Source organism: Salvia splendens, chromosome 7 (assembly GCF_004379255.2).
Source record: "Salvia splendens isolate huo1 chromosome 7, SspV2, whole genome shotgun sequence".
Classification (NCBI taxonomy): domain Eukaryota; kingdom Viridiplantae; phylum Streptophyta; class Magnoliopsida; order Lamiales; family Lamiaceae; genus Salvia; species Salvia splendens.
Window position 1 is genome coordinate 30,746,150 of NC_056038.1, and position 16,473 is coordinate 30,762,622.

Below are 16,473 nucleotides of genomic sequence, written 5' to 3' on the forward strand. Positions count from 1 at the left end.
ATAAATAGAAAAAAAAAATTTAAAATATTGTTAGTGGAGAATGAGTTTCATCTCATCAAATAATTTTTTTTTCAAAATTAGAATGTTCATACTTTACATGGATACTAAAAAAGAAAAAGTTCATACTTTTGATAGACGGATGGAATAATAGTTTTCTAATTCTCATAAATTAAATTCATTAATCATGTCTAAACATAAACAAAAGTCCATTTAATTCTGGAATTGATTTTGATTGCTGTTGAAATATGCTATCTACTACTCTTATGATTTTGATTGTTGTTGAAACTTGATAGGATTTTCTTTTGTGGAAAAGCATCAAGAATTATGCCACCGTTAGAGTAATATATTATCCGCTTTAGATTAATCCAGTCATGGTTTTGTTTTTAAAACACAAACCAAGAGGCTTCAGACTGATGTGAGATAGTTTGCAGAATTAAAAGAATAAATTGGTACGAAAAGAAAATCCAACGCCTTGATTGAATGAGAACGATAGAGAAACATGGGTTCGATGAGTTATCGCAATAATGAGATTGCAGAAATATAACATCTGGATTTGTCCTAATTTCACTACTAAAAAGCAACTCCTCAATAATCGAACTATTTAGCTTCTGTAAAACTAATTACAGAAATATAACATCTGGATTTTGCCCAACAAACCACATACCACAGTAACATCAAAGCCACTTGTTAAAATACAATTTTTTTTTCAAGGGAAAAAAAGAAGAGAAAGAAATGCAGCAGCATATACTTCCAAGACTACAAGGATGTGAAGAGCAACAAGCAGCAGCTCAGACATACCCGTTGAGAAAACCGTAGAATACCTCAGTTATCAACATTTTGTGTTGACTCTAACCTCATGGGTTGGGATGTCTCTGTATAATGCTTACGAGTTTTTGCACGATCTCTGACATCGGTGGCCTAAACTCGGGCTCAGGCTGTCCCACAAAAATAACATCATCAGAATAAGCCAATCTATGATATAATGTCAACTGATGCAGCTGAAAATAAGAAGGAAAGTAGCACCTGAATACATAGCGAGATTATATCTGCAACCCGTGATAAGGACTTGGACGGATAAGCGCCCTTCAGGGAGGGATCGACCATTCTGGATAACGCGTCTATATCATAAAGCTGCGTGAATGCCCATCTAACCAGATATTGCTCTCCCCGGGGACGTGACCTGAGTTGTTAGTACATGCTTGGTGTCAGTTTAACACATTTTTTCACTGTAAATATCATATTTAACACATCCTTTTGATGTTTTAATGACCTGTCATACGCTTTTCGCCCTGTTAAAAGCCGCAACATCACAACTCCGAAGCTGTATACATCGCTTTGGTAAGAATAACTTCCAAAGTCGAGCTCTGGAGCGCCATATCCAGAATTTTGCAGCTAAGAAAGGACTAATGTCAGCTGGAGTTGAAGAAGTTGCAAAATAAAAGTATCAATTTTTTTAACATGAGATTACCTGAACAACGGAATTGGCCGGCATAAGAGAAGACAAACCACAGTCCGAAACTTTTACAGAGAGATCGTCACTGAGCAGCAGGTTGCAGGACTTGAAGGTGCGGTGCATGATGGGTGGCTGGTGTGTCTCGTGCAAATATCTTCAAAGTGACATGAAATAGTCAATCTCCTAGTAATAGTACTCTAGAATTGACTGAAATTTAATTAAGAATTTAAGATGGAAGCAAATATAGAAAATAAAAGAACATAAATGGGTGAGTTTTTGCAATTACTGTTGCAGATTCTGTGTAGCACCAAATCCAACTGATTGGAAAGAACCACATAATAAAATGACAATGAAATTTCTCTGATGGACATACATAACAAAATGACAACGAAATTTTTCTGTGGACATACTCTAGGGCTTTGGCAGCTTGAAGCGCTAGAATCATGCGAGTGTTCCACGAGAGCTTTTTGTTGATCTCGTCATCCAAATTTAGTGCTTCATCGAGTGTCCCGTTGCCACAGTAGTTGTAGACAAGAAGGCGCTCTCCATGCTCAAGGCAATAACCTACAAGTTCAACAATATTTGCATGCCGAAGTTTAGAGATACTTGACACCAGTTCAAGGAACTCTTGGTCACTTAGATGCGCTGATGCAGCCTTATCCAGCTTCTTCACTGCTAGAACCTAGTGATGAAGAGAAGATTCTCAGTGAGACAGACCATATGGATAGACGAAAGATAGAAACAGCTGAAACAGGGATGCATAGTAGATGATTCATATGTGGTTAGCTCACCTATTGCTTCACATATAGCATGAATGATAACAATCAAGGCAGTTAAAATACTAAACCATTACTATGCAGCATACGTTTTCATATAAACAGAAACAAAAGATGCATTACTATCTGATACGGCAGGGGCGTGGAGGGTCTACCGCCGAGGAAATCGGGGGGTGGTTTGGCCAGCAGAGAAGAGTGAGGAAGCAGGCGAGAAGAATAAGGAAGCAAGCGCGGCAGACACGGCCTGCGGAGGAAAATAAGGAGGAAATCAAAGGAAACGGGAAGCGGCTAGTTGTTAAGTTTGTTCCTATTTTAGTGTGATTCAATTATTTCCTGTTATGTCCATAGTCTATAAATATGGAGACTCTAGTCAGATTAATGATCGAGTAGTGATCATTTGTATTGGACGACAGATTGTCGTAGGCCTCCGTAGTGAGGATTGTCTTTCGGTTCTTGAATTCTATCAATAAAGTCCGCAAATTTCCCTACAAACAATATTGTGAGTGTGCGTGCGTGTGGAGGGTACAATCAAAGGGGTACAACTGCCCAGCTCAATCGTGCTGCCTTTACTCCGCTAACAATTGGTGCGGTGAACGATGGTGAACTCTCGAGGTGATTCTCGCCTTGACGCAGTGGAGAAGGCAAACGAGGAACTCAACGAACGGGTCACATCATTGGAGTCCAAGCTCGACTCCTTGTTGGTCGAAATGCGCACGGGATTCGCGTCCCTCACCCCCGGTACCAAAGTCCCTCCGGAGGACGGGGCTTCTTCCGAGCACCGGGAATCAAATTCGATTTCAACTGGCAACAATCCCCCATCCCCTATGCCGACGTTTGACGGCACCGACGCCCTCGCATGGCTGGCACGGGCGGAGCAATACTTCCTGATTTCGGATACGGCGCCCGAGAAGCGGGTGGGCGTAGCCATGGTGGCGTTGGCTGGCGCCGCCCTCCCCTGGTATCAGCTTCTGCGGAGACGGAATCCAGACCTCTCCTGGGCCCGGTTTGCTCGCGAGTTGATGAAACGTTTCGGGGGAAATGGGGCCCTGGACGAATACGAGGCTTTTGCAGCAGTCCGGCACACGGGCTCCCTCGCAGAATATGTAGCAGCATTCGAGGCACGCCTCGCTCAGGTACCGGATATAGCCTGCCACCAGTACCTCGGATTTTTCATGGCGGCCCTCCGCCCGGAGGTGCGCCTCCAGATGAAGGCTGCAAAGATCACATCATATGAAGATGCAGTAGAGTTGGCACTGGACATAGATGTGCTCGCATCACAGCATCCTCAGAGGACAGCCCCTGCCCCCTCCCACACGGGGTCGCAGCCCTACACCGGGCAACAGCGTCGCCCGTCGACCACCGGTTACTCAAGCGCGCCCTCTCAGCTCTCTTCCACAGGATCGTCCCGGCCAATGTCCAAACGCTTCCGGAATATCTCCCCGGAAGAATATAGGCGGCATATCGCGGCTGGCACCTGTGTCAAGTGCGGTCTCAAGTTTAGCCCGACTCACAAGTGCCCGCCCAAGACCCTCAATGTCCTCATCTGCGACGACGACGAGCTGCCAACAGAGGACCTGGAGCTAGAGGAGGAGCTGGAAGATGCGAATAAACCGGAACTCTCCGTTCTATCCCTACATGGCTTGGACACGGCAAATACCATGAAATTGTTCGGCCATGTGGGGCAGCAGCAGGTCAAGATTATGGTGGATAGCGGGGCAAACTACTGTTTCATCTCCGAGCAATGCGCCCAACAGCTCCAACTGCGGATCACCCCCAACGTCTCCCCTACTCAGTCGTTCTAGGGGACGGCTCCACACGGCGTGCGGCTGGAATCTGCAAAGGGGTCACAGTGACAATGGCAAACGAGGACTTCACCATATCTTGCTATGTATTTCCCCTTCGCAACATCGACATCATCTTGGGAGTGTCGTGGCTCGCCTCCCTGGGGTACGTCATGGTTAATTGGCAACATTCCTCGATGGATTTCTCCATCCACGGCAGACCCGTGGCCCTCAAGGGGAATCCATCCCTCATGCGGCGGGCCTGCTCCACCGGGGACCTCCGTCGCCTGGAGGAAGGCGACTGCGGATGGGTCCTCCACTCAATAGACGCCACGCCATCAGCCTCTCCTTTCGGCATCGACCCGACCCTAGCGACCGAAGCCGTGGACCAGTTACAGCAGCTGATCAGGCAATACCCCGAAATCACAGAATCCGCAACCGACCTACCGCCCCGCCGCCAGACAGACCACAGGATACCGCTTCTACCAGGTACGGAGCCCGTCTCCGTTCGTCCATATCGTTACAATCATCTACAGAAGGACGAAATGGAAAAGCTCGTCGCGGAAATGCTGGAGTCAGGCGTGATCCAGCCCAGCACAAGTCCATTTTCCAGCCCGGTACTCCTCGTTCGCAAGAAGGATGGCTCGTGGAGATTTTGCGTGGACTACCGGGAGTTGAACAAAGGACGGTCCCGGATAAATACCACCCATTCCGGTGATACAGGAGCTGTTGGATGAGCTACATGGGGCTCGATGGTTCAGCAAGATCGATTTAAAGGCGGGGTACCACCAAATCCGGGGTGGCGACCGAGGACGTCCCCAAAACCGCATTCCGAACCCACTCCGGCCATTACGAGTTCTTGGTAATGCCGTTCGGCCTCACCAACGCCCCGGCAACCTTCCAGAGCCTCATGAATGATATTTTCAGACCGGCATTGCGGAAGTACGTCTTTGGTTTTTTTCGACGATATCCTCGTCTACAGTACCTCGTGGCCCGACCATCTGCACCACCTACACTTGGGTTTTTACGGCACTGCAGGCTCACTCCCTCGTGGTGAACGCAAAGAAGTGCCTCCTGGGCCGAGACAAGCGTCGAATACTTAGGCCACATCGTATCCCTCGAGGGCGTAAAGATGGACCCGGCCAAGATCTCAGCAGTCCTCCGCTGGCCCACCCCATCCTCGTTGAAGGGCGTGCGCGGGGTTCCTTGGCCCTAACCGGGGTATTACCGCCGTTTCATCCGGGACTACGGCAAAATTGCAGCGCCCCTCACGGATCTACTGAAAAAACCGCAGTCCGCGACCCCGAAGCGACCATGGGCATGGCCACCGGCGGCAGCCATCGGCATTTGAGGCACTCAAGACGGCTCTGACGTCAGCCCCCCTCCTCAAAATGCCAGACTTTTCCAAGGATTTCGTGATCGAATGCGATGCCTCCGGCCGTGGCCTCGGAGCGGTTCTCATGCAAGATCGACAACCGATTGCTTATTTCAGCAAGACCCTGGCCGGCCGCTGGTTAGCCAAGTCCGCGTACGAGAAGGAGCTTATGGCTCTCGTCCTCGCCATTCATCATTGGCGGCCTTACTTGCTAGGCCGCAGGTTTGTGGTCCACACCGACCAACGCAGCTTGCGGCAACTCCTAGCCCACCCTTTGGCGACCCCGGCACAACAAAATTGGGCAGCGAAGCTGCTGGGCTACGACTTCACAATTGTCTATAAGGAGGGACGGTTGAACAGGGCGGCCGATGCCCTCTCCCGACAAACGACGAGCCATTGGAACTCTCGGTCCTGTCCCGTCCAGCGTGGCCGGAGTGGTCAACCGTCCAGAGCGACTTAGCCGCGGATCCCGCGCTCCGAGGCATCAGAACGGCCCTGGAGGCGGGCCAGCCAGCCGCCCGGCACTACGAGCTGTTGCACGGCACCCTGTTCTACAAAGGGCGGATCGTCGTCCCTCCCCACTCACCATGGGTACCCAAGCTCCTCGCCGAGTTCCACGTGACCCCAACAGGGGGGCATTCGGGGGCATACCGTACCTATCGCCGGCTAGCCTCCAACGTCTATTGGCCAGGCATGATGAAGAGGGTCTCCCAGTTCGTCGCGGCATGTGCGACGTGCCAGAGGCACAAGTCCGACACGAGATCGCCGGCGGGCTTGCTGCAGCCACTTCCGATTCCAGCTCGGGTTTGGGAAGATATAAGCATGGATTTCATCTCGGGGTTACCTCGAGCCGGCGGGTTCGATTGCATCTTCGTCGTCGTCGACCGCCTGTCCAAGTATGGGCACTTCATCGGATTGCGACACCCCTTCACAGCCAGACAGGTAGCAGAGCTGTTTACCAATGAGGTTGTTCGCCTCCACGGCATACCCCGGTCCATCGTATCCGATCGCGACCCCCATATTCTTGAGCTCATTCTGGAAGGAGCTTTTCCGCGCCACGGGAACTAAACTAAAGATGAGCTCCGCGTATCACCCGGAAACAGACGGCCAAACCGAGGTACTTAACAGATGTTTGCAAACGTACTTACGTTGTTTCTCGTCGGACCGGCCGAAGCAATGGAATAAATGGCTTGCTTGGGCGGAGTACTGCTACAACACCAGCGTTCACTCTGCCTCGGGGATGACGCCATTCGAAGTGGTCTACGGGCGACCCCCCCTACCTTGCACTCGTTCATTCCCGGAGAGATTCGAGCGCAGGCAGTAGTCGACACCCTTCGCATCCGCGACGAAGTGCTTGGAATTATTACGTCATCACCTCCGGCGAGCACAGGACCGAATGACTGCCTCAGCCAACAAGAAGCGGCGGGATGTGGAGTTTGCCGCCGGGGATATGGTCTATGTCCGGTTCCGACCACACCGGCAGTCCACTCTGTTCTCCTTCCGCAACAGGAAGATGGCGCCTCGTTTCTTCGGGCCGTTTCGAATAGAGTCCCGCATCGGGGCAACAGCTTATCGCCTCCAGCTGCCCGAATCGACACGCATACACCCCGTGTTCCATGTGTCGCTGCTCAAACGGGCCGTAGGGGACGCCGCGGCAGAGGCTACTCTGCCCGAAGGCCTAGGCGGTAATGACCCCCCTTTTCTGCCGGAAAAGGTGCTGGACACCCGAACCGACCACCGGGAAGGGGAGGACCACAGCCAAGTCCTCATCAAGTGCAAGGGATGAACGATGATGACTCCACATGGATGGACGTGGCGGACGTACAAGGCCAATTCCCCTTCTTCAGCCTTGCGGACAAGGCTGTTTCGACGGGTGGGGCAGTTGATACGGCAGGGGCGTGGAGGGTCTACCGCCGAGGAAATCGGGGGGTGGTTTGGCCAGCAGAGAAGAGTGAGGAAGCAGGCGAGAAGAATAAGGAAGCAAGCGCGGCAGACACGGCCTGCGGAGGAAAATAAGGAGGAAATCAAAGGAAACGGGAAGCGGCTAGTTGTTAAGTTTGTTCCTATTTTAGTGTGATTCAATTATTTCCTGTTATGTCCATAGTCTATAAATATGGAGACTCTAGTCAGATTAATGATCGAGTAGTGATCATTTGTATTGGACGACAGATTGTCGTAGGCCTCCGTAGTGAGGATTGTCTTTCGGTTCTTGAATTCTATCAATAAAGTCCGCAAATTTCCCTACAAACAATATTGTGAGTGTGCGTGCGTGTGGAGGGTACAATCAAAGGGGTACAACTCGTGCCCAGCTCAATCGTGCTGCCTTTACTCCGCTAACACTATCACTACAACATCCATAGCACAAACAAATGATGGGCGATGACATATCAAATCCCATCAGATATAGTTCTACAAATGAGAGGAAAATCAGTCATAAAATTATGTTAGATTACATGCTTTGATATACTGACAATCAGGCGAAGCCTAGACAAATAATATCTCACGATTCTCACCAAACCAAGATGAACTAGTAGATGCTAACCTTTCCTTTCGGAAGCTGCATACTATAGACGGTCCCAAGCATGCCTTTCCCGATTAGATTTTCTTCAGAGAAACTATTTGTGTATTGTTGAAGCATTCCGATAGTGAAGAGCTTTGCAGATTCTACAATTTTACCAGCACTTCCTGCTGGAGTCAATGAAGTAAAAGTAGGATCCGCAGAAATCCTTTCAGCAGGAAGAAGTGGAAAAGGAAGAGGGCTTGGCCGTGGATGAGTGTCACTCAATCTTGTCATATCTATACTATGATCTGTTCCCTGCTTTAGTAATGGATTCCTCGTCTGACCTGCTTCAGCTGGCTGCTTATCCGCTTTTTTCAGACCTGCTTGGGAGCCTCAAAAGAGTTATTTACTCTATTTATTTAATTATTTATTGTGTGAAAGAAATTACAGTAGGGAATGAGATAAGAAGTTCAGCACCTTGGGGTATTTTATGAAATTGTGAAGACTCATCTTGCTTGTGTGTTTCTGACAGGTTACCATGGCCTATTTCATTGTTCTTGAAACTTTTCTCCATTGATCTCCTTCCTCTACGACAACGGGAGATAGAAAGAAACAACCCCAAAACAAGTACCAAAATCAAAACCAACCCACCAACAGCAATCCATGTGATTTTGTTTGATGTAGTCTTCTTTTCCTCTCCACTAGATTGTGGTAATGGAGTAACAATCTGGCCATGAGCATTGGATCCAGGACTAGGTGCAAGCTGAGGTGAAGGTGCCTTAGTGGGGGATACGGGAGGCAAGGCAGGGGGAGAAGGAAGGATAGTAGTGTTAAAAGGGTTTCCAGCTCTCCTGCCACAAAGAAAGAAGCTGATGAGCCACTAAGTAAAAGAAGACCCCATCCCGACCCCGCAAAGTAGATGATAAATAATTTTTTTTTAAAAACAGAGATGAAAATGATATTAACTCTTTGTTCACCTGAAACTGGGAATATTTAGCAGTTTGCTAGGAATGGGTCCTGAGAAGAGGTTGTTCTCTACGTTCCTACAGGGGGGACAGAGAAAGGTAGGTACATATTTAAAAAATCGATGAAATGAAGTATAGAGCTCTCAAATTCAACTGAAATAACTTACAAATCTGTCAGAGGAAGATCTTGAAGAACATCTAGCACTCCAATAAGTTGATTATTCTGCAAATGCCTGTGTGCAACTTTTAGGAGTGAGCACATGGTGAATTAATAGTAGATTGTGATACTACATTGATTAACCAATCAACTCTAGAAAAGGAAAAGGAGTTTTCTACAAATCTACTCAACTTAAAACTTATAGCTGTGGAATAAATGAAAGCATTTACCTAAGATAGTTACTTACAATGACGTGAGAGCTAACAAACTCCGCATTGAAGGTGGAAGCACACCAGTCAAGCGGTTCCAGGATAAATCCCTGCATTGTTAAGCTAAAATAATCAAAACATATCCACTCCAACTACGTTTCATGATAGCTACAATAACTATATGCAAAAACACACACATGTTAATCAAACCCGTAATTGGTTCAAAGGCATCTGGTATTGAGCCTGTCAGTTGATTGTTGTTCAGAGACCTGAATAGAATTTTAACAGCTCAAAGTTACAGTTTTGCTGATGGAGCAAAGAAATAAATGAATGAAAAGATAGTAGTAATAGAATATAGCTTACAAAGATTTCAATTGGCCTAATGAAGATAGAGAGTTTGGAATGTCCCCAATGAACTGGTTATCTGAAAGAAAACTGAAGTTTGTGGTCTCCAGGAAGGAGAGGAGCATTATCAGACTGATATAATATCTATAGAACATTCAATTAAACTATCCTCGATATAAGTATATCAATAATCTCACTTATAGAAGCAGATTTGGTTCAAAAACATACAAATTCTGAAGAGTGATAGGCAAACTGATTGGTATACTGCCGCCAATGTGGTTGTTGCTCAAATCTCTGCATTTCAAAATAACCAAAATCATTAAAACATAAGCACAAATTCTGAAAAGTGGTCAGCAAACTGATTGGATATCAAGAGAAGGGATTACAGCTGCAACTGAAATGAAGATAACCATCAAGATTGCACTTACATATCGATAATTGAGGCGAACATTCCCAAATCATCAGGCAATTCGCCTCCCAAATTTGCGCCACTGAGCTTTCTATCAGCCAGAGAACAAAAACTCAGGTTCATGGAAATCGTTCATTCATCATACACAAAAACGGAGAGGTGAACGTTGAAAGCTTACAGTGCAGTTATATTAGCATTCACACACTCCACCCCTTGCCAACTCGGAGGCCCACAGGGATCGCCTCCCGGAATCCATCCAGGAAGTAAAGGGAGGCCCAGAGAAGCATGTAACTGAGTTATTGCAAACACTGACAAGAAAGATCCCCAATAGACTCATTAAGGCAACCATCCTTAAGTGACAAATTCCAAAAACAAAAAGGCAGTAAACCCTCCAAATCGACTAGCTCAGCAGTCATAAAAGGCAGAATACAGAATACAAAGCTAGGCATTCAAATTCACAGGAGAGAACACAAAACCACCAAGAATAGGAATGAAAAGCATTATAAAAGGAGAAAAAACAAGAAATCGGTAAAATCGAAAGCTTACCATCACGAGGATCCGTTAATCCATGGTGGAAGGGAAATGCAGATAGAAATATGACAAGGCAAAGATTCAAAAATGAACAAGCCATGACCGGTTATGGCCACCTCAAAATCAAAGATTCTCTATTTCAGCCTGTGCAGTAAAACTGGAGCCAGCCAAGCAATAAACAAGTGTAAGAATTTAGAGCACAAAGCTTATTAGTATATTCAAGTTCGCACACAATGAATCTTGAAAATAAATAAATAAAAAAAACAAGAAACACAGAGAGTTCAGTAAAGCGAGTTTGGTCAAGCACGAAACCCCGAGTTTTAGTGGGAGAGGCAATTCAAAAGGCTTCAAGATTACACCTTTAATCGGAAATCCGACAAATAAAAAATTCCCTCTTTCTTTTAAAGTGAAACAAAGCAGCTAATAACAATACTGCAGGTGGATAGGGAAAGAAATGAACGAATGGAAATCCCAAGAGTCGGTTTTAAAATAGTTTGCTTCTTCTTCTTGCTTTGTCTCAGTTCGGAAAATTTTTAAAAAAGGCATTTTATATTTTCAGGTGCGCACCTTTAATCTCATGAACATACAGCTAGCTGTGATAGATTGTACACAAAATATGCAAAGGTATTTTCTCCATAAAATAGCGGTAATTATTGAGCTTTGGTGAGTGGCTTGCCCAAATTTTTTAAATTAATTTGAAATGCTTATATCAGTGTACCGTTGAAGCAAATCCGTAGTATTGCGCTTCTTAATTACTGATATAGAGCCTCCGCCACATTAGATACAAAATTCATGTAGCAAAGGTGTATATAAAATTTAAAATTTTCAAAGGGAGACATCAATTATAGGGTAAATGTTTATGTCATCCGCAATATTGTCTCTTATCCTCTCTTAACCGTCTCATCTCTTCACTATTCATGGACTCCACTGTACTTTTCATCTCATCTCTTAACTAAGAGACAGCACTTGCAACTCTTCATCTCTTAACCATCTTTTAACCATCTCATCCCTTAACTAGTCATTCAAGTTTCATTTTTTATTTTTATTTCTATTTCCAACAAATTCAATTAATAAAAACATACTTCATTAAATTAAATAAAATTACAACTTAAAATTCTAAAAAATAAAAAACCACAATAATAAAATCCTAAAAAAAATAAAAAAAAATACATAATTTAAAATCTTCCGCTCACTCTCTCTAAATTCAAAATCTCAAAACTCAAAGAAGCAGAAGAAAGAGTTGTCTAATGGCGATCATGTGCGTCTACTGGTTGCCAAATTTAGCTCAAATGTGCTCCATTAGATCATCCTGGAGTTGGGCGTGGGAGGTAGAATCACGTGTCCTTGTCCGAACAGACAACCGATCTTGCATAGACGGATGCACTCCACTGCGAGGCGGACTACTTGCGGTAGAGCTTCCCGGGGTTTCAGGGTCGAACCAATTTCCCGCCTCAGGTCCTTCGTCTGCGACAATCATGTTGTGCAAGATTATGCACGTATACATGATGCCGACCATATTCTTCATAAATCACGTACGAGCCTGGGCTTTGATAATATTGAAGCGAGCTTGGAGAACCCCGAACGCTCTCTCCACATCCTTGCGAGCAGCCTCTTGCTTCCGCGCAAAAAGAGCCTGTTTTTCATTCACCTGCCTGTTGAACGTCTTCACAAAGGTTGGCCACTTCGGATAGATGTCGTCGGCAAGATAGTACCCCATTTTATATTGTCGGTTGTTAGCGATGAAGTTGATGGCCAGCGCTTTACCATTCAAAACTTCGGTGAAGAGGTCAGATTGGTTGAGCACGTTGACGTCATTGTTCGATCCGGGGACCCCGAAATACGCATGACAAATTCATAGCCGATAGTTGGCAACGCCCTCGAGTATAACGGTGGGGTGGGTGCCTTTGTGGCCGCTCGTGTATGACCCCCTCCACGCCACATGGCAATTCTTCCATTGTCAATGCATGCAATCGACGCTGCCAAGCATCCCGGGGAATCCGTGCACTTCTTCGTGAAGTCAGGGCAGAAACTGACAATCTGCCGTGCTTGGCTTCCGGAGAAATTCGTCGGTGAAGGCTGCCCGGATGCCTTTGCAGAAGTTTATCAAACACATTCTCCCAGTGCTTTCCCAATGTGCAGGTATTCGTCGAACACATCCGTCGTTTGTCCAGTAGCAAGCTGACGGATTGCTGCAGTATATTTCTGCAGCGTCGTGTGACTGGGACGGCCAACGGTGTCGAACCCTTCTTGGAAGAACTCTTCCCGGGCTGCCAATGTATTTGCGATGTGCATAAATAATCGTTTCCGCATGCGAAAACGGTGACAGTTGCGGGTTGTCACAATAGTTGTCGCGTACCAACCTTGCGGCGGCTTCCTCCCGGTTACGATGGATGTAAGTCTGGGATCGCCTTTGAGGCGCCGCGGCTTCCTCCTCTTCCTGACGTCTGCTAGCGATTCTTCTATTATTCGACGCATTTGCTCAAATGGATCCATGAATGGATTAAATTTGGGAGAAGAATAATGTTTTGAGATGAAGAATGTAGAGTGTTTGAGTAAGAATAGAGAGTTTTTTTGTGGATTAATTTGTGTGAATGATTTGATATTTATAGAAGTGATTGGGGGCTTAAAAAAATTTCAAAAAAAAATAAAAAAATTGTAAAAAACAGCTAGTATAATTTAAGGATTTTTTTTTTTCAAATTTTTTCTGAATTTTTTTAAAAAATAATAAAAAATACATTTTCAACGGAAATAAACGACACCCACTCGCTGGCCCGCGAGTGGGCGTCACGGACGAACCGCAGCTTGCCACGTCGCCAATGCGAGTGGCGAGACAGCTCGCCGAGTATCTCTCCGCGACGAGTTACGGGACGGGATGGGGACGAGACGGAGCCCGCAACGCTGTCTCGCTGCCGTCTCGTCTCTCCGAGACGAGATAGGGACCGCAACGAGACGCGTTGCGGATGCCCTTATGGCAAGGACTCCAAAATCTGCCACAACCCGCAATCTATTTGTCTCGGACATTTCTAATTCCAGTCACAACACTTCAATAAGAAGGCCCATTTTTAGCAACAGTCACAACTTATTTCACCATTTTTCATATTTTGTTCTTCCTATTTTCGATTTAATCAACAAATAACAGTACTAGGTTAAAATACTAATAAGATGTAAAAAACACTAGAATGATAATATGTTATTTAATTAAAATTCCTACATTAAACTTCTATTATTATGTATTCCCTCCGTCCCACTAAAGATGACTTACTTTCCTTTTTGGTTTGTCTCATCCAAGATAACCCATTTCTATAAATGGAAACACTTTTATCTCTACTTTATTCTCTCTCTCATACTTTACTCTCTCCACTTAACCCACAAAATAAAACTGCATAAAACTTCGTGTCGTCTAAGGAAGGGGTCATCTTCCTTGGGACGGAGGGAGTACCTTATAAATAGAAGGATGGAGGTATTTAGAGTTAGAATAATGTATTGAAATTTAAAAAACAAAAATATAAAAAATCTAATTTTAGCCGTGGCTAAAACGACTTGCAATAAGGCCGCAATGTCAGGCGTCCGCCTCATATGCGGCTGTTTTTTGCGGTGGCCGAAGCTGCAATAAGGCACCAAAATCAGCCGTATACCCTTAGGCTACGTTTGGTAGCTATGTCATGTTTCGACTAGACATGATAAAATTTAAGATAGTTATCATAGTTTCAATAGTTTAGTTATCTTGATTGTGTGTTCGATAGCTTAAGATATCTTGATTGGTACATAAGTTATAAAAATGAAAAAATTATAATGGTCAAAATTAACCTCACTAATTTAAGTTAATAATTAAAGTACCATTGAAGAATAATTGCTACTCCATCTCTCTTCTACGGCTCTCTCTCTCTATTGTACTTCTCCAATTTCCAAATATCCCAAAATCACCATCTTCCTCAATCTCCTCTTCACAGACCGACGATTCTCCATGACGCCACCACTCCACCTTCCCTCTCCCTTCTCCCTCGTCTCCCTCTCCCAATATCCCTCTTTTTTTTCCGGCGATCTGCGCCGCTGCTGGAACCCATCGCCGTAACACCTCGGTTCGCGCTGCCTACCATCTCGTTCAGAACCCATCGCCTCTGGCCGTCGTCTCCGTCACACTGCGGTCCCGTCGCTTCGCCGCACGTGTCGGCAGTCCGTCTCTCTCTATTTCGGCATTGATCTACTTCTCCCCCAGTTCCAAAGTTTAGATTTTTACTCCTGCTCAGATAAATCTTGAAGAGTAATTACAAAAATTTTAACCTTTGATTCAAAAATAGTCGCCGGAAAAGATATATAAACGGAATCGTCGAATTTCGTCGTCCGGAGGGAGGCAGATTGAGAAAATGAAAGGAGAGAGACAATAGCGATTTTGAGAAGAGGAAAAATATGGAGGCACGTTTATATTTTGTTTAAGGATAGAAAAATTGATGGGTAAAAATGTATTTTACTAAAATTAACTATGTACCCTGATATGTAACATAACAAAATTGGGGATTACATATATGGTTGAAACATAGATTTTTCAGTGGGCTTTGTGCTGACCGGATATAAAACACGGGCTATTCAAATAAGTAATATTGCTACCAAATGCAGAAATAAACCCATATTACTCTTCTTATCTAACTGTAACATAGCTACCAAACGTAGCCTTATTTCACTAAAAAGGTTTTACTTTGATTAGACTAAATTAATTTATAACTATCATTTTGATAATTTAATGAATTTTTTAAATTTTTAGATCATTTTATTATTTAACTTATAAATTTTTATTTCATCTATATAGGTCCGTATCACTCGAAATAAATATACGTTAATCAACACTCCCAAAGTAATTATTTGCTCAGAATCATAAATATAAATATGAGTGTAGATTAAGCCATTATTATATTATGTCCTAAATATGAAAATCTCCTAAACTTAAAATAGTCTGGCCATGGAACATATTGCATGCTTAAACTGTCCCAATATTTGTAATTGCGCATAGGCAACCAATTTTATATTCATTAATAACTATTCTTCATTTCATGTTAATAAAGTTATTTTAATATTTTTTTAAGAAATTTAAAATTAATTGAGTCATTTCTATTTTTAGCAAAAGGTAATCATTTTTCTTACTTTATTCTCTTTTCATCTCTCTCTTAGTTTATTCATCATCCACTTAACACGCTATTTCTAAATTCCAAAAAGAAATGTCTCAATTAACAAGGAACGAGACGAGTATTTAGCAATATCTTAAAAAAATAGTATTAGGCCATCCGCAATGGGCGGACGATGGCACGCCCGATGGCGCGCATCGTCCGCGCCATCGATCGTCCGCGCCCATTGCGGATACGGACGATAGGTCGCGGACGATCGTCGCGGCCGATACTAAGGGCGCGGAGGATGGCGCGCCCGATGCCTATCGTCCGCGCCATCGTCCTCCCCATTGTGGCGTACACGGACGATGGCCGCGGACGATAGGCCGCGATTGTCTGAAGCGCTTTTGCCGGGGGATAGTAGAGGCTTATGGCGACACATATTTGCGCAAGCCGACTGCCACTGATTGCCAGGGTCTGATGCAGATGCACGAGACGGCGCACGGGTTTCCTGGGATGCTCGGGAGCATCGACTGTATGCACTGGCAGTGGAAGAATTGTCCGACGGCGTGGAGAGGCCAGTTCACAAGTGGATACAAGGGCAGCCACCCGACGATGGTCCTCGAAGCCGTCGCTGACCATCGGCTATGGATCTGGCATGCTTACTTCGGCGTAGCCGGGTCGAACAACGACATTAACGTCCTCAACTCGTCCACCCTCTTCACCGATCAATGTAATGGCAACGGCCCGGCCATCGAGTTCACTGCCAACAGACGCCAATACCATATGGGGTACTACTTGGCCGATGGCATCTATCCACGGTGGCCTGTTTTTGTGAAGACGGTTAGCTGCCCAATTGGTGAGAAGAGGGTTTTA

General features: G+C 45.1%; 1 protein-coding gene across 3 annotated transcripts; it reads right to left on the reverse strand.

The window, feature by feature from the left end:
• Positions 1–589: 589 nt before the first annotated feature.
• LOC121741609 (protein STRUBBELIG-RECEPTOR FAMILY 3-like) lies at positions 590–11,087 on the reverse strand. 3 transcript variants are annotated; one of them, XM_042134457.1, is made up of 17 exons: positions 11,069–11,087; positions 10,517–10,658; positions 10,149–10,278; positions 9,990–10,061; positions 9,790–9,855; positions 9,580–9,651; positions 9,414–9,485; positions 9,255–9,326; positions 9,018–9,083; positions 8,863–8,928; positions 8,363–8,736; positions 7,928–8,265; positions 1,864–2,135; positions 1,469–1,607; positions 1,271–1,392; positions 1,024–1,180; positions 590–935 (listed from the first exon to the last, which is right to left on the reverse strand). In XM_042134457.1, exons 2-17 carry the CDS (start codon positions 10,599–10,601, stop codon positions 855–857), a joined length of 2,184 nt encoding a protein of 727 aa, XP_041990391.1. In that variant the 5' UTR covers positions 10,602–10,658; positions 11,069–11,087; the 3' UTR covers positions 590–854. The 3 variants fall into 3 exon arrangements, with proteins under 3 accessions (XP_041990391.1, XP_041990389.1, XP_041990390.1); XM_042134455.1 differs by lacking the exon at positions 11,069–11,087 and adding an exon at positions 10,861–11,027; XM_042134456.1 differs by lacking the exon at positions 11,069–11,087 and adding an exon at positions 10,814–11,027.
• Positions 11,088–16,473: the final 5,386 nt, after the last annotated feature.

Excerpts from the sequence above, each read along its gene's own strand:
- LOC121741609 (XM_042134457.1), bottom strand. The coding sequence starts at position 10,601 with ATGGCTTGTTCATTTTTGAATCTTTGCCTTGTCATATTTCTATCTGCA. Across the intron at positions 9,486-9,579 it reads TTAGGCCAATTGAAATCTTT|GTCTCTGAACAACAATCAAC; the intron begins GTAAGCTATATT and ends AATTCTATTCAG. Across the intron at positions 1,181-1,270 it reads GGGCGAAAAGCGTATGACAG|GTCACGTCCCCGGGGAGAGC; the intron begins GTCATTAAAACA and ends CTAACAACTCAG.